Source organism: Toxotes jaculatrix, chromosome 9 (assembly GCF_017976425.1).
Source record: "Toxotes jaculatrix isolate fToxJac2 chromosome 9, fToxJac2.pri, whole genome shotgun sequence".
NCBI lineage: Eukaryota > Metazoa > Chordata > Actinopteri > Toxotidae > Toxotes > Toxotes jaculatrix.
Window position 1 is genome coordinate 12000058 of NC_054402.1, and position 18850 is coordinate 12018907.

General features: G+C 38.7%; 1 protein-coding gene across 1 annotated transcript; it reads left to right on the forward strand.

The window, feature by feature from the left end:
- The first annotated feature begins 274 nt into the window (after positions 1-274).
- On the forward strand, positions 275-12723 carry ppp2r1bb (protein phosphatase 2, regulatory subunit A, beta b). Its single transcript, XM_041046022.1, has 15 exons — positions 275-403; positions 1075-1165; positions 1331-1431; positions 1934-2166; positions 2359-2506; positions 2615-2770; positions 3590-3704; positions 3851-3921; positions 5493-5627; positions 7833-8006; positions 8190-8250; positions 10209-10363; positions 10589-10731; positions 10859-10950; positions 11074-12723. The coding sequence occupies exons 1-15, from the start codon at positions 326-328 to the stop codon at positions 11088-11090; spliced, it is 1770 nt and encodes a 589-aa protein (XP_040901956.1). The 5' UTR covers positions 275-325; the 3' UTR covers positions 11091-12723.
- Positions 12724-18850: the final 6127 nt, after the last annotated feature.

Here is an 18850-nt window from a genome sequence, read left to right on the forward strand (position 1 = left end):
TTAATAATGGCCTAAAAGCCTTTTATTTCTACAACCATAGGGTGACTTTATTACAAACTTTGTTATACAATTCGGGTTCTTTTATTATTGAACGTTTCGTTTGTCCCAGTAGTTTTGTTTTTCTTTAAGCATTTTATTTCTATTGTTTCATTCTTAACTGTGTAGCCTGTTGACCGAGGCGTGTTGTTTGTAACGGTTTTTGTCGGTAGTTCCTTGAAGGCAGCATCAGCTCAGGAGGAGGGAGGGCCCTGCAGCCGCTGTACTCTGGCAGAAACCCCGTAGTGCAGCACAGCAGCGCCATTCGGTAACTGCAACAGTATCCAAAATGGCAGGAGCTGATGGAGACGATTCTCTTTACCCTATCGCTGTTCTCATTGATGAACTGCGAAATGAGGATGTTCAGGTAGTAACCATAGTTTTGATTTTAATCGCTTTTCATAGCTTACACTAAAGCAATTTCACGTATTCTAAGTCTCATTGCCAGTTAGCAAATATGCTAGCTAACGTTCCCGGCCAAGGCCTATCAGGAATTTTCTGCCGGGCGCACCCTGCCTTTCAAATCTACCTTGTTAATTGTCTGGATTTACGGCGTTAATTGTCAATCTGGAGTATCGTTTAGTGTAATTTTCTTTCGGTATGTGCTTATATCAGGTGAAATCTAAATGTGGTTAATTTAATTGGGTAAGACGAACCAAGCCATCCGGGTCATTGGTTTAGCTGCTAGCGTTAACGCATAGCTAGCAGTCAGCAGTGTGCAAGCTAGTTGACTAGCGTTAAAGTTAGCAATCACAACAACAGGACGTTCAAGGCCGCAGTGGGCAGAGCTCACGGCTGTTCGCCTGTTTATGTTCTGGCAGTTGATGCAGAGCTAGCATTTCGATTCAGCTATCATATTTTATCGCCATTAAAACACGTTTGTCAATGTTAACTAGTTACTTATATCGAAGATGGGGACCGTAGCCAAGATAGAAATACTTTCTACCTAAGTTAGCAGGGTGTGACGACGCTCATTCATTGGCACGGTATATTAAATCTGCTTAAATGTAGTCAACGTTTTGTCCATTTTGTGTGCAGTTACGACTGAACAGCATCAAGAAGCTGTCCACAATTGCTCTGGCTCTTGGAGTTGAGAGGACTCGCACTGAACTCCTTCCCTTTCTCACAGGTAATAAAAGTCAATCATCTTACTCGTAAAATTACGACCTCATTTACAAAAGGTCGTCGTATAGAAAAGTGCTGAATGTGTTGTGGTTTAAAACAGTTCAAGGTGTTGCAATAGCTCTAATGTTCTTCCAGGTGTGTCTTAAGTCTTTTTTTTTTCATCCTTTAGACACCATTTATGATGAAGATGAGGTGCTCTTGGCCTTGGCTGAGCAGCTTGGGAATTTCACTATGTTGGTGGGAGGGCCGGAGTATGTCCACTGTCTCCTGGTAAGTTTAGTGGCATCCAAGTCACTTGGGAGATTATGTAAATATATTGCTTATAAGGGGACAAATTTCACTCTGCTTTTGAGCAGAAACAGAAAAACCTTACAAGTCATTTGAGAAGTCCTGCCATGGTTAATGAGATTATTGAATGTGCTATTTAATGTAAGGAAGTAGTTTTTGTGTGTTTTAGCTGACAACGAAGTTCAGTGACAGAGGCATAAGCTGTGAGGCTGACTGTAACCACATAGGAAGCTATAATTGTTTTGAAACAACTTTGACATTACTAAAGTTTCCCTAGCCTAAATAGAAAATAATGGGTACCTTTCGACTACCCAAAAGCAAATACTGTAACGCTATCTATGAACAGTGTAAAATGTTGATGTACTAAGTATTATCTATTAACTTTTTAGATACCTTTGATTTATTTGAATGTAAATAAAAATCATAGTGCCTTGTATGCGTGAGTATTTATTCCTGTGTAACCTGATCCCCTCTTGATACACAGCCTCCTCTGGAGAGCCTAGCTACAGTGGAAGAAACGGTAGTCAGAGACAAAGCTGTGGAGTCACTGCGGAAGATTTCTCAGGAGCACTCTCCAGTTGACCTGGAGGTCCATTTTGAGCCTTTGGTCAAGCGGCTGGCCAGCGGTGACTGGTTCACCTCTCGCACATCTGCCTGTGGCCTCTTTAGTGTCTGTTATCCCCGTGTCTCCAGCACTGTCAAGGCTGAGATCCGCCAGTAAGTGTCTTCTTTATAAAGGGAAACTGTTTTAGATGGCTCTGAATCCATATTTGCAGTTATCTACATAATCTGTGATGTAAGGAATGTAATTTATTTAGACCTGAGATGATTGCTTTGTGCTTCGAACCGGGTTTGGTTCTCCATTTAGTTTCTCTGATAAAATGGTTGTCTGTGTATTTCTTTCTCCAGGCATTTTCGCACCTTGTGTTCAGATGACACTCCTATGGTGCGTCGTGCGGCAGCATCTAAGCTGGGGGAGTTTGCCAAAGTTCTGGAGCTTGATTATGTAAAAAGTGACATTATTTCCCTCTTCACTGCTCTGGCCTCTGATGAGCAGGTATGAGCACTCGTATTTCTTCCTTTCAACCTAAACTGCTGTTGCTTCTAAGTCTTTGGCTTTCAAACCCAGTGAAGACAAAACTGATGCATTACTTTTCTCCATTAGGACTCAGTGCGGCTGCTTGCGGTGGAGGCTTGTGTCAGCATTGCCACTCTGCTGCCTCAGGAGGACCTGGAGACCTTGGTGATGCCAACCCTGCGCCAGGCTGCAGAGGATAAGTCCTGGAGGGTTCGCTACATGGTGGCTGACAAGTTCTCTGAGGTACACAGCTAACTGATTTCCTTGCTGCCTTCCTTTCTTGTGGTTGTCCCGATTCAATGTATAATTGGCAAAAAAATAAACAAAAAATTGACAGTTGAGAAGAATGTCCTATTATCACACCCTTCAAGTGTGCACTTACTAAGAAACATCAAGCTCCAACAAAATTGATGTCTGCAGACTGCAGACAAGGCTCAGTGCCAGAAGTTATATTCTCCAGTGTAGACAGGCTTGAGTCAGAGAGAACATTATGTTTGAGTCATTATGTTGAACTAATCAGAATGGTTTGGGCAAAATGTTATACAGTATTGGTTCACAAAGTGTATTTGTGATCTCAGTTCAAATTTATGTTTTTTTTATATATATGATTTTGCTGCTGCACGTGTTCTTTTCATCAAGGATATTTCTGTACATGTTTGCTATACAGGTTATGCTTTGAGGCTTTAGATTGGCACCAAAATGAGTCCTCAATGCTGTGATGTTGCAGGAGGTTTACAAAAAAAACCCTGCAGGTTTTTTTTATATGACACAGTAGCCCATTTAATTTTGGAGTGGAGTATCCTTAACTGGGTTTTACTCAGTATGCCTTACCAGGCTGTTTTGCATTTGAAGTCTTAACTGGGTTAAAAGCAGATTTTTCTGTGCATGTAAAGATGCTTATTGTTAGAGTCTGATTTTCAGCTTTGATAATGTGATTTCAAAAACGCACAAATGTTCAGTATTTTTTATTGTCAGCTAAAATTTATAATGTCTTTTTGTTTTGATATTTACCCCACACGGTTAATTGGATATTGAGACATTTTGATTTCTCTCTGAATGTAGCTTCAGAAAGCAGTGGGGCCAGAGATCACCAAGAACGATCTGGTCCCAGCCTTCCAGAATCTTCTGAAGGACTGTGAAGCTGAGGTCCGTGCTGCTGCAGCCAACAAAGTCAAAGGTCAGTACACAAGTACACATTAATCAATCAAAGCCTTAAAGTCTGAAGGTGATGAATTGCATGGGTTACATCAAACAGCTTGTTTTGGTTTCTTGTCCAGTCATTTCCATATTTTATTGACTGTGTACTCTCCCTCTTTTTGTTAGAATTTTGTGAGAACCTGCCAGAGGATAATCGTGAGCAAATCATCATGACTCACATTCTGCCCTGTGTCAAGGTAAAAAAAAAAAAAGTTTTCTGTCTGCCACACTGTGACATTTCTCTGGTTCTTCACATCTCAGTTGAACAAAAACACTTTGATTTGCTATGACTTACTAAGCATGGAAAAGAACCAGAGGCATATCTTTTTATAGTCTTCCCCAAAGCGTTGATGCAGACATGTGGTGTTGTGACGTCCACTTTAAAGAAAACATTTTTTTTTCATCCTGGGTCTTATTTTTGTATTGCTGGCCATTAAAATGCCAAATGAATGACTCATAGATATGAAACTGCCAGTTTGTCTAACAATATATATACTATACAATTGTTAGTTGCGGACAACACCTGTGTGCTTATGACAGTAAAGGCAGTAGATCCATTTTAACCAGGAACTTGCTCTTTAAAATTCAATACACATTTACAACACAGAGTTTTGATTAATTTTCACAATAGCCATTGTTTTTCCTTTCAAATGTGGTACAACCTAGGAGTTAATTTACAAGCTATATATTGCTTTACACTACCAGACTCAGACATTTCCTCCCAGATCTAAGTAATTGATGCTAAAATGTTTTAACTGGCCAAACTGTCAAAATAAGAACCATGTTGTTATCACAATTCCTTCATGTTGAAGACCTCAGGAGACAATATTCCAATGCACATGGGAAAAAAATCTTTAGATATGCAAAGAATGCCCAGTAACGTAACCCTAACCATCTATCCCCATTAAGGGGGCATGTTGGCAAAAGACAGTGGGCAAGACATTGTGTCTCCATGTGCCCTTGTTGGTCAGATTTTTGAACAGCAGATGGCACTGTTGTATTTTATTCAACAAAAAGTTCAGTTGAACTTGAAGTGCTGCTGATTAAACGTTCTTATAGCATTGCCAGCTGATTTTTTTTAATTCACTAATGTTAGTAGCAGTATAGATGACTGGATCTACAGACATTTGTTAGATAAAGGTATATAAGAGTGTCACAAAGTGTCCTTGTGCTTATCCTGTCAATATATCAACAGTGGAACAAAGCTATACAGGTAGCAACAAACTGAAGCACAACCTTAGAAAGCTAGAAAACATGATAGTAACTCAAGAATATACCTAACTTCTGATAACAAAGCCTAGGTTCCATTACAGGGTAAATGACCTGCTTAGATTGTTGAGTATGTTGCCAGTGAATGTGTATATTATAGCATAACTAAAATTTATTTCTTCAGCAGTGTTAAAATTACTTATTATTTACAGAATTTCTATTTAAAGGGTCCTTGTGATACTTGTTTAATATGTTTGAACACGACATGGTAATAGACAGTTTCTGTGTCCTTGTATATGATATGCCATTTCTTTTTCTGTCTACGTCACATCTGAAGTTATTCCACATACAGTAGTTAACTGCAATGACTGTTTGTCTGCGCTAGTATTAAGTCCACTTCACTGTGTATTTACACACAAGTCGATTATAGTCTCCCTCTCTGTAGTCTGATGTGAATATGACCCATAGCAATAGTCTTGATGTTTATTTACGTACTTTCAGTCTTAACTATTTGTTTGTGCTGATCTCTGTGTCTCCTGTGTGTCCCGTCCCTGACCAGGAACTTGTTTCAGACACCAACCAGCATGTGAAGTCAGCCCTGGCCTCAGTCATTATGGGCCTTTCGACCATCCTGGGCAAGGACAACACAATAGAGCACTTACTGCCTCTCTTCCTGGCTCAGCTCAAGGACGAGGTAAAGGAAATGCAGACTTGTAATCAAGGGCCCCAATTTCTCTTTCATATTTTACACAGCTGCCTTTGGAAATCCTCAGGGCAGTGCTTGGTTTAGTAACATTCACAACAAAAGCTTCCTGTGAAGCGCCTGACTTTGACCAACTTCTTTGGCCTTCAGTGATCAGCATGTCTGAGACAGGGTAAAGCCACTTAGCCACAGCCACCAGATGTACCTGGCTGCCACCTTGCTGGGTAGGAGGATGATTCATGCAGTTGGCAACCAGACTGAGACCTTACAATTAGAAGACTGCATAGCTGTGTCTAGAGGGAAGTATAATGAAAAGCTGGACGCAGTCTAATTATATTAGTTTTTGTCTGATGCATCTTGATTGTATGTACAGTTATAAATATAGGTATTTACTTGTTAAGGTAGGCTGAACAAGGCTACTCTTTCAGCTCGTCGTGTAGCACATTGCATAGTCTTACATTGAAATTGGACTCATCCTTTCATCTGTCTGTGTTTTGCATATCAGTTACTTCCGTGACTGTCAATACTAGACATACTTTTGAAGTGATTTGTTCATGGAGCTGTTACTAATGTGTTGTATGAGTATGTGAGTTACAAAGGGCAGGATTTTAGCTGATGAATATCCGTACATACTTCCTCTATCTTAACAGGTTAATCTAGGACAATAATAGCCCAGTCATGTCTTGTCCAATGAGGACATTTCTATGACATTTATTTGCCTCATTGAGACCAGACATGAGTTTGGCAGGTTAGACACAAAGGTATATAAATGTTTTGGAAGGCTTGAGGCTGTCAGCTCTGCCACTGCTTTTCTTAGTCCTATTTAAAGATGGCCCAATTTCCTCACAGCACAAATGCAAGACCAAAAGTGTCTAATTAGATTACAGTCCAAACTGACAGCTTTGACTTGCGAATTTCAATAATTCAAGGTGCATCTGTTTTGAAGACAGCTTTTTTTTTTTTTTTTTTTAAGCGAGCAATATGGAGAACATTTTACAGGCATGTCATTCATTCTAGCTACAGTGGCAAGAAAAAGTATGTGAACTCTTTGGAATTACTGGAATTGATCTGATCTTCATCTAAGTTTTAAGTGTAGACAAACACGATGTTCTTAAGCTAATAACACAAACAATTATAATCTTTCGTGTCAGTATTGAACACACCCATTCAACAGTCAGAGTCCTGGTAGGAAAGTCACCTAACCCTCAGGTTTAATAACTGTTTGAAATTCCTTTGGCAGCAATAACCTCAAACAGGAGCTTGCATTAGCTGCGAATCAGAACTGCACAACATTCAGGAGGAATTTTGGACCCTTCTTCCTCACCCCACTGCTTCAGCTCAGCCATATTCTTAGGATGTCTGGTGTTGAATGTCTCCCATGATATAATTCTGCAGTATCTTTATTGGGTTATGGTCTTAGCTCTCACTGGGCCCCTCCAGAAGCTGGCTTTTATTTGTTTTAAGTCATTCTATAGGAGATTTTCTTAGATGTTTGGGGTCATTGTCCTGCTGCATCACCCAGCTTCTCCTGGGCTTCAGCTGAAAGACAGCCACACTGACATTAAGACCTGTAACATACCTTGATAAACTTGGGAATTCATTTTTTGATGGCAACCTGCTCAGACCCAGAGACAGCAAAGCAGCTCCAAATCAAGATACTCCCTCCTATATACTTCAGCTTTAGAGGGATGTTTTCATGTTGGTAAACAGCACCCTTTTTACACTGTACATCATGCTTCATATTCTTCCTAAACAAATTGCTATCTCTTCTCACTTACTTAGGAAGCCTGACATAGTGGGTCATATCTTTGTGCAGTTTAGTGCTTCTGGTTTTTGGATTATGCAGATGAAAAGTTTTGTTAAGCTGATCCAGTTCTTTATAATTTGTCCAAAATTAGAACTAACGCGGATCTCCATTTAAGGCTCTTGGATATAAACCTGAGTTACATTATTCCAGACTAAACTACTAGAAAATCTGTTCTGTTTGGAGTGGCTAAGTGGCTTGGCTTGGCCTTAGCCTTAGAGAGTAAAAACAGTGTTATAGTTATTAAATATAGAGTTTAAATAAAGTTTATTTTAACTTTAGATTATATCAGGTATATGAAATAAATGGTTTGTTTAATATTGGAACACATTGTTGGGGTGAACATGTGCTGCCATAAGCTTAACTTGTTTATCATAATTTCTCTGTCACAGTGCCCCGAGGTGCGTCTCAACATCATCTCCAACCTAGACTGTGTGAACGAAGTGATTGGCATCCGTCAGCTTTCCCAGTCGCTGCTGCCGGCCATTGTGGAGCTTGCAGAGGATGCCAAGTGGAGGGTCCGCCTTGCCATCATTGAGTACATGCCTCTGTTGGCAGGACAGCTGGTAAGTCATGAAGTCTAGAAAGACAGCCGAAACCCATATAAACTATGTTTTAAAGGTTCTTCTAATTAGCACCATGTGTACACCCGGGAATTTTTGCAATGTGCAGACAGACTTTATCAGATCTGATTTGACTGTAGACTTCCAGGAAATCGCTCTAATTACGTTGTGTCCTTGTTCCTCAAGGGAGTGGAATTCTTTGACGAGAAGCTCAACACCCTTTGTATGGCCTGGCTTATTGACCACGGTAAGGCCCTCTTACTGGTTTAAGTATCCCAAAGAATTATGTCAGACATTGACAAGTTGAAATCATTCAGTGCATGCACTGTCATGCCAGTTGTTGCTTAAGCAGAGATATCATTATCATTGTCTTTATCATTATCATTATCATTGTCATTATCTTTTGGTAATACACTTCTATAAATACAGATTTAGTCCCAAATATTATCCTTGTTTTCTAGTTTTATAGGTATTCTTACAACACCGTAACCTCATTTCCAAACCGACTTCCTGGAGGAGTCCTTCTTTTGTACATTTTCCAGCTGTGCTCATTTTATGCTCTTTGGTTCTTGGTGCCCTGCACCAGCGCACCACTCTTACCACTGATACTGTATTATTACGACAACACACAGTGCCCGAGGTAGAAGGGAAGAGATTGATCAACAGAGAGGCTGGGAGAGAGAAAATTGGAGGCTAAGGATGAGATGTGGCAGTCTGTAGCTCTCTGTCTTCACATCTGCGCTAAGAAGGCTGCAAATAATGCATCCTCTTCTCCATCCATCCATTAGTTACACTTCTTATACTTTGGAGAGTTGAGGAATGGGGGCTGGACAGGTCGCCAGTCTCCATATACACTATACTGTAGCTTTGAGTGTGAAAAGAGCGATGTCTACATCTTGTAGTACAATAGTTTTGACAAGTTGTCATCAGAATTTGTGTCACTAGAGTCTGAATTTGTGTCTCAGTGGGATAGTTCAGCTACTCTTTCTGCATGCATTACTTAACCTACTTAGTTTAACCTTGTTCCTGAAGGCAAAACCCTACAGTTTATTCTGTGTATTTATATTGAACTTAATGGAGTTAAAAATCACAGTTGTGTCACTTTGTGGGTGAATTTATATCTGTGCAGGTTTGCCCTGCACAGATATAAAGTCTTATATCCCATATCAAAATGCTTGAAGAGCTGTGTGCCCAACAAGCTACGCAACACACCCTGCTCCATTTTATAATCTCGGACATTGTCTTTGGCATAAATTTTTCACTCAGAGTATATAGTGTTCTCTTCACATCGAGTTTTCCAATTAGAGAGCCATGCTCGCTATTGAGGACAAAGGGCCAGCTGGGTTACATCATTGGAATGCTGCTGGTGCGAGTTTCTGTACGTACGTACGTGTGTGTGTGCACGTGCACGTGCGCACGCACGCAGCTGTGACTGGGGTTAAGGCTGTGCCACCCTTACGTAAGCCCTTCAAAGAAAGACAAGACTAGAGAAATCAGCCCCGTCTCTTTCCCTCACAGACTCAGTCTTTGTCCACTGCCAGAGAGATGTTGTTGAATCAATTCAGAATTTCACACGACATAGAAATGCCACAATTCCTGTTTGTTTTTTTGTTTGTTTTTTTTAAACATACTGGTACTTGGAAATTCCTCACCGTATATTTATCCAGTATACTGATTCTTATAAATGGTATTGTTGTTGTGACATGTTACATGTTGTGTTACATGCGTTGTCATTTACTGCATGTCATGCTCTCAGGTTTTTATTGAGGCAGCAGTCATTCTAGCAGTCTTTAACAGTCTTTTTATTGCCGATAATTTAAATGAAAAAATAATTGTGAAAGGGCTTTACCTCATGACATCTTCATGGCCGTCCATTTCTATAAAACATTGCATTCTCATATTGTTATTTTGTATTGCTCAAGAGTAATAATTACAATTTTACAACTGAGAAATTCAAGATTTTGTTTGATTTCAGTTTTAGTTTCATTGTTGAGCCAGTTACCTCTAAATTGTGTATGACACCCTCTACCCGGGCAGATTGAATCTAAATAGATGCCACGTGTACAGAATAGACCAAAATATTGAGCAACATCCAGGCCCCATCTTGAGTCACATGTTCAGTCTCCTCTCCGCTCTTGAGACCTTGAAAGAGACAAAACTGCAGCACACCTTTCACATAGAATGTCGCCACTATAATTTTTACAGTGTATGCCATCCGTGAGGCAGCCACCTGTAATCTGATGAAGCTGGTGGAGAAGTTTGGAGCTGAGTGGGCTCAAAACACCATCGTGCCCAAAGTGCTGGGTATGGCCAACGACCCCAATTACCTCCACAGGATGACCACTCTGTTCTGCATCAATGTGAGTCAACAGCGTCATTACCCATAAGCTTGAGGTCATGTTTAGTTCCTTAAAGTTTGTTTGAAGGGTTTAATGCCCCATCAACATAATGCATTTTTGTGTGTTATGCATACTGTGGATTCTGTCAGAAACTATATTAGTTCTCTAATATATATGTATAAATTGTATTTGTCCATTATCTTCATTTTTGTCATCCTGCTTGACTGCCCATATTGTGTGTCTCAGGCTTTGTCAGAGGCATGTGGCCAGGAGATCACCACTAAGCAGATGCTGCCAGTGGTCCTTAAGATGTCCAATGACCAGGTGGCCAACGTACGCTTCAATGTGGCCAAGTCCCTTCAGAAGATTGGCCCCATCCTTGACAGCAAGTATGTTGTCTGTGTAATTTCGGCATCACGTTTTCCCTCCTCAGTGACAAAAATGTGCCCCCACAGTAAAAATCAAGATCCTGCACTGACGGTATGTTTAATAATTCTCATCCTCTTTGTACCAAAGTGCCCTTCAGACAGAGGTGAAGCCAGTTCTGGAGAAGCTGGCCTCAGACACAGACATGGATGTCAAGTACTTTGCCCAGGAGGCGATCAGTGGTAAGTATTTCTCTTATGTTTATCATTGTATACAAAACTGTGACTCATATGATGTGTTTTAAAGCTTAGAGATGTTGTAAAAAAACTTATTCTTGTCTTCCCTTTTTTTTTTTTTTTTTGCAGTTTTGGCCCTAGCATAACCAACCCAACATGGCTAAACCAGACAACCACCCAAAACAACAACGCAAACACTTTTACAAGATATTTATTGATGTTCAGGAACAACTGGTAAATGTATAGAGAAAGCTGTTAACAATTGTTTTATCCTTTTTTCCTTTTTTTTTTTTTTTTTTTTTTTACTGTCCAATGGTAGTCCATGTCCAGGCATAGCACAGGCTACTTTGTTAACCTTCCTCTTTGCTGTAAATGGGTGCTTTATTAAGTGGTGCATGCTGACCAATGTGCTACTGTACTAGCTAGGCATCGCTAACCAGAACCCCTCTCACATTCCTCCCTTTGACATCCTTGGCCACTGTTGTATTTTAGGCACAGTCATTGCAGCATACCACATGTCTATGTTCGCTACCTAGCACCTAGGGCCGTGCTCACTCTCTGTGCTGCTGCACTTTCCTCCCAGTGCTAGACGCAAACTTTGAGCAGCAGATGGAGCAACAAGCTGTTTGTTTTGCTGAGCTTCCTCCCGAATCAGCCCTTTGATAGCTCTCTTTTCCCAGAGACACTGGTGTCGCTCTCCAGAGAAGTGATTGAAAGGTCTGTGCAGGTCTAGTAGGCAGTTTTTTGTTTTTGTTTTTCCGCCAGACCAAACCTGTTGTGTCTCACAGGATTGTTCTGTACAAAGCTCTGACAAAGAAATCCTCCATAACTGCATGTAATCAGATGAACTCTCGGTGATTGAACTCAATGATTGCATGTATTAAACTCAGATAGTGTCCTCTCCCAACTCTATCTTCCAAACTACCCTGCCCTTCTGAACTGTTTGTTCTGTGCAGCAACACATTGAATTGGTCCAATGAATTACCTCGGGCTGTTGTAATCACAACCAGCTCAGTTGAAAAGTGTTGCTCATAATGATCCCTCCTCCAAACCTTCAGTGATTTTGTGTATGTGCAAGGGTGGGAAGTAGTAGTCAGTTGTGATTTTCTGCAATATGTCCTCGGCATTGCTCTTAATCTCTGTGCCAATGACTTTGATAAGAAGTGGTGTTTCCTTTTAGTATGCCTGGGTAAACAGTTTTCACCAGTCTTGTTCTGTAAAGAGAAAACAATGTTCTTTTCTGTAGGAGACACTTTATTCCGTGGACGTTAATAGGTTGATAAAACTAAATTGACTACAGCTATCAGGGCCGTGGGATTGACAAAACCATGGCACTCGTTGTGTCCTTGAGCCTCCCAGTTTTCCCATAAAGCCATGCCAAGTTCCCTACTGTGCATGAGATTTAAAAGCATAAGTTCAGCAAACGCTGTGGCCTTTGCAAATCTCTACACGATGGAGAAGAAGTGCATGCTTTCAAAGAATGTGGGATGGGGGAGCATGGAGCATGTGTACGTAAGGCTGCATAATGTTTTATTATGGGGTGGGGGCTGGGGTGGTTATGGGCGGGTTGAATAAATGTGTATCGTCTGTGTTGATAAAAGAAACTTTTGTCTTTCCCTGAACTCCTCCCCTCCTTCCCTCTCATTTTCTCTTGAATAAACCTTGATTGTTCATTGTCCTGTATCACGAAGACTGTGCTTTTATTTTTATTTTGAATTTTCTCCACAGTTGAGATGCTGTACTACTGTATCTTGATCTGAATAAAGTAACTCAAAGGAACAGGTGTAGCCTGCTTTTATAATTAATTACTGCTGCATCAAAGCCTCTTGTAATTGCCAATTTGCTTCATGACAGGAAATTATGCTATTAAAACAGCCACTTTATTAGAATTTGCATAATGAATTTGAATTAGTGAAATATATAGTACCTGCAAACAGTATTCACATTAAGTCTTTAAATCACAGTTTGTGATACTAAACAGAATTAAAGCTGCAAGCAGCGATGAGCGGGCCCTCGCACCCCTTGCGATCCGAGGGAGTTGCAGCCAAGTAGCAGAGTCCTCCTATGTCCTCTCTCCTGCTCTTCTCCCCAGACAAGCACAGCAGTATACAGCAACAGAAAAGACACTTTCAATTTCAATTTTAATTTTAATGAAATAAGTTCCCTTTGATATTACTAAGAATGAATGAGAAGAAACACCATTTTCATTAATATTTATTACCCCAAAAATTTAGACAATAACAAGGATAGCCCCAAATAAAAATTGACAATGTCAGTAATAGATGTTTCCACCATTTGCCACAATGACAGCTTGACAGCAACGTCTCATGCTCCTCACTAGCGAACTCTGCCAGTAGTTCTGTCTTGATGCAAGTCTGCTTATGACACTTTGAGACACACCAAGTTCAGCATCAGAGCAACATCTGACTGCCTGCCACCAACCCGAAGGCACGCTATGGCCAGGTGGCGCTGCTTGTCTGTTAAGTGACATTGTGCGTTGATGGCTGTTTGAATGATAAACTTGGAATGACTTACTGACAATACCAGCTTTTTATACCCACAGAATGTTGAAATTGATGCCACATTGAAAAGGGTTGTCTTTTAGTATTTTTTGGTATTGGCCCCAGTACGTAAGGCACACTGTACACAGTGAGACCATTACGTGGAAAACACAAAATAAGGTGTGTCTATCACCCCAATACAATTTCCTCTTTTTGTCCTTAATGCCTTAAGATTCAACAGACAAAATTTCAGCACGATCGGACCATTCTCCTTGGAGGAGTTCGTTAAAGTATGGCCAGTCCGAAACACCAAATGGCGGCATTTTTCCAAAATGGCCGACTTCCTGTACATCGTAGAATTTTTCTCCAAGAGACTTTTTTTCTCGTCTCGACGTGATGCATCTGTGTACCGATTTTCAAGTGCGTAGGTATTACAGTGAGTATTTTCACACTCTAGGGGGCGCTGCAGAGCCCAATTGTGCTAAAACGGTGCCCTGTGGCAAGACTTGTAGGGGATTATAGGTTTCAAGGCGGAATATTAGCCAGAATCCTCATTTTCACAAATCGGAGGGTGAGTTTGCTGCGGTGCTCCGCCCACATCGTGAAACGTAGAGAAAAGCTTATGATAACTTTTGGACAATAGTGTCTTAGCATATCAAAATGTTCAGAATCACATGATCATCATGCCTGATTTTTTTTCATCCACATTGGATGAATTATGTGTGAGATACAGCCACAAATACATCCATTTCTTGTGTGTTGGTGAAGGGTCATTTTCGTGGCAGCGCCATGGGCAGACCGTGTGACCTACATGAAAACATTTGATAACTTTTTGTCCCGAATGGCTTCTGAGCAATCTGACCAAAAATCAACGCAATTGGACAATTCCCCTAGGAGTTTGTCAAAGTACTGCAAGTGTGAAAGGCAAAATGGCGCAGTCTTTCCAAAATGGCCGACTTCCTGTAAATCGTGGAATTTTGCTCCAAGAGGCTTTTTTTCTCGTCTCGACGTGATGCATCTGTGTACTGATTTTCAAGCCCGTAGGTCTTACGGTGAGTATTTTCATACTCTAGGGGGCGCTGCACACCCGGTTGCACGGACAGTGTCAAACAAGAATTTTTGTCGGGGGACAATTTTGGGAAAGGTTTGGTCAGTTTTTGAGCATGTTCAGGGGGTCAAATTAGCCGACAAAGCGGCAGGAGAAAAATAAAATAGGAGTAATAATAATCCCTTCAGTTACAATAGGGCTTGGCACGAATTTCGTGCTTGGGCCCTAATAAAAAAGGTCATAGTATAGGAAGGCTTCAAAATAGTGCTCAGGCCCTAATTAAAGCTGCAAGCTCCCGCGGGAGTCACAGCCGCCGCAGCCAAGCACTGTGGAGGGAGCTAAAGATCAGGGTGATGGCAAGGAGACTCTCCAACCTGAAAGAGTTGGAGCTCATCACTAAAGATGAATGGGCAAAAATACCAGTGGAGACATGCAAAAAGCTGGTCGGCAATTATAGGAAGCCGATCAGGAAGCCGACCAGCAATTATAGCAATAAAGAAAAGCCTTTTATTGCTATAATAACCAATAAAGGCTTTTCTGTTGATTATTGAGAAGGGTATGAGTAATTTTGGACATGCCACTTTTTGTTCAAATGTAAATAAAAGCTGAAAAAACTAACCCTTTTACATTGTCGCCTGTGTCATTTCTAATCAAGAAAAAACGTGCTGATGAATAAAAGTAACTTTAAGTCAAAATTTGCCAGGGGTATGAATAATTTCGGGCTTGACTGTACATATATGTCATATACATTATTCAAAGTAATAATGTACATTACAACAGCATTTCCACAAATCTCATTCTAACTAGATGTGTTGATAACACAATATTTAAGAAATGCTGTTGAACTATAGGTTTTGCTTTACGTTTACATCACTTCAAAAAGCAAAAGGCACAGGTTATGGTACACCTAGTACACTAGGGTGGGGTTCAATTCCCTGCAGTGCCCTGTAAGATCCACACAAAATCCTAAATCTACACAGCTTGTCATGACAACTCCATGTTAACCCTGTGAGACCTGAACTATGAAAGAATGGTCAGAAAATTCTAATTTTTCAAATATGAACTCTTTATTTGTCCCTTTGACAAAATGTAAAAAAAAAAAATAAAAAAAAAAAAATTCTAAGTATATTTTTTGTTTGTATCACACATGTCAAAACATTTAGAAAAGTGAGGAGTGTCTACCAGGAGTCAGTATACGAGCATAAGAGTTCATCTAAAAGGGTTAAATGCAAAGTTTATGCTTGATGGTGATGCAATGAGTCCCAGAAATGTGGGTATCATATATGATACGTACGGGCTCACAGGGTTAACACATCTATGTAGAATGTATGTATTTCCATTATATATCTCACGTCACACTGACATAAACAGACATTTATGGCTCCAAGTAAAAGGAGCTCAACTGCAACAATGAATCCACTATCTTCTCTTCTTTCAAACAGCCCTAATATCATCTGCTCTCAAGATATAAACATACATATGTACAAAAGACATGTCTTCTCCCCCAGTAGGTGCGTAGCATAATATGAGCATGTCATTGTGTTCTCATTTGTATTGTATCAAAATGTCATAACAAACGTCATATGACCGTAGGGTGTCAAAATTTGCCAAAAAAAGTCATATTTTAATATGACCTCAAAATGTCATAAAAAACGTCATAGTATAGTAAGGCGTCAAAATCGGACAAAAAAAGTCAAAAAAATTTTTGACCTCAAAATGTCATAAGAAACGTTATTGTATAGTATGGCGTTTTTTTGGGCCAAAAAAAGTCAAAATTTTTTTGGACCTCAAAATGTCATAAAAAACGTCATAGTATAGTATGGCGTTTTTTTCGGGTAAAAAAAGTCAATCTTTTTTTTACCTCAAAAAGTCATAAAAAACGTCATAGTATAGTATGGCGGTTTTTTCAAGCAAAAAAAGTCAAAAAAATTTTCGGCCTCAAAATGTCATAAAAAACGTCATAGTATAGTAAGGCGTCAAAATCGGACAAAAAAAGTCAAAAATTTTTTTGACCTCAAAATGTCATAAAAAACGTCATAATATAGTAAGGAGTCAAAATCGGCCAAAAAAAGTCAAAATTTTTTTTGACCTCAAAATGTCATAAAAAAACGTCATAGTATAGTATGACGTTTTTTTCGGGTAAAAAAAGTCAAAAATTTTTTCGGCCTCAAAATGTCATAAAAAACGTCATGGTATAGTAAGGCGTCAAAATCGGACAAAAAAAGTCAAAAATTTTTTTGACCTCAAAATGTCATAAAAAAACGTCATAGTATAGTATGGCGTTTTTTTCTAGCAAAAAAAGTTACAATTTTTTTTTACCTCAAAAAGTCATAAAAAACGTCATATTATAGTAAGGCGTCAAAATCGGACAAAAAAAGTCACATTTTTTTTTGTCCTCCAAATGTCATAAAAAACGTCATGGTATAGTAAGGCGTCAAAATCAGACAAAAAAAGTCAAAAATTTTTTTGACCTCAAAATGTCATAAAAAACGTCATAGTATAGTATGGCTTTTTTTTCGGGCAAAAAAAGTCAAAAAAATTTTCGGCCTCAAAATGTCATAAAAAACGTCATAGTATAGTATGGCGTTTTTTTCGGACAAAAAAAGTGAAAAAAATTTTTTGACCTCAAAATGTCATAAATAACGTCATAGTATAGTATGACGTTTTTTTCGAGCAAAAAAAGTCAAAAAATTTTTCAGCCTCAAAATGTCATAAAAAACGTCATAGTATAGTATGGCGTTTTTTTCGGGCAAAAAAAGTCAAAAAATTTTTTGGCCTCAAAATGTCATAAAAAACGTCATAGTATAGTATGGCGTTTTTTTCGGGCAAAAAAAGTCAAAAAAATTTTCGGCCTCAAAATGTCATAAATAACGTCATAGTATAGTATGACGTTTTTTTCGAGTAAAAAAAGTCAAACATTTTTTCGGCCTCAAAATGTCATAAAAAACGTCATAGTATAGTATGGCGTTTTTTTCGGGCAAAAAAAGTCAAAAAATTTTTTGGCCTCAAAATGTCATAAAAAACGTCATAGTATAGTATGGCGTTTTTTTCGGGCAAAAAAAGTCAAAAAATTTTTAGGCCTCAAAATGTCATAAAAAACGTCATAGTATAGTATGGCGTTTTTTTCGGGCAAAAAAAGTCAAAAAAATTTTCGGCCTCAAAATGTCATAAATAACGTCATAGTATAGTATGACGTTTTTTTCGAGCAAAAAAAGTCAAAAATTTTTTCGGCCTCAAAATGTCATAAAAAACGTCATAGTATAGTATGGCGTTTTTTTCGGGCAAAAAAAGTCAAAAAAAATTTCGGCCTCAAAATGTCATAAAAAACGTCATAGTATAGTATGGCGTTTTTTTCGGGCAAAAAAAGTCAAAAAAATTTTCGGCCTCAAAATATCATAAAAAACGTCATAGTATAGTATGACGTTTTTTTCGAGCAAAAAAAGTCAAACTTTTTTTCGGCCTCAAAATGTCATAAAAAACGTCATAGTATAGTATGGCGTTTTTTTCGGGCAAAAGAAGTCAAAAATTTTTTCGGCCTCAAAATGTCATAAAAAAGGTCATAGTATAGTATGGCGTTTTTTTCGGGTAAAAAAAGTCAAAAAAATTTTCGGCCTCAAAATGTCATAAAAAACGTCATAGTATAGTAAGGCGTCAAAATCGGACAAAAAAAGTCAAAAATTTTTTTGACCTCAAGATGTCATAAAAAACGTCATAGTATAGTAAGGTGTCAAAATCGGACAAAAAAAGTCAAAATTTTTTTTGACCTCAAAATGTCATAAAAACGTCATGGTATAGTATGGCGTCAAAATCGGACAAAAAAAGTCAAAATTTTTTTTGACCTCAAAAAGTCAGAAAAAATGTAATAGTATAGTATGGCGTTTTTTTCGAGCAAAAAAAGTCAAAAAATTTTTTTGACCTCAAGATGTCATAAAAAACGTCATAGTATAGTAAGGCGTCAAAATCGGACAAAAAAAGTCAAAATTTTTTTTGACCTCAAAAAGTCATAAAAAACGTCATAGTATAGTAAGGCGTCAAAATCGGACAAAAAAAGTCAAAAAAAAATTTTGACCTCAATAAGTCATAAAAAACGTCATAGTATAGTATGGCGTTTTTTTCGGACAAAAAAAGTCAAAATTTTTTTTACCTCAAAAAGTCATAAAAAATGTCATAGTATAGTATGACGTTTTTTTCAGACAAAAAAAGTCAAAATTTTTTTTGACCTCAAAATGTCATAAAAAACGTCATAGTATAGTATGACGTTTTTTTTTAGCAAAAAAAGTCAAAATTTTTTTCGTCCTCAAAATGTCAAAAAACGTCATTGTATAGTAAGGCGTCAAAATTGGACAAAAAAAGTCAA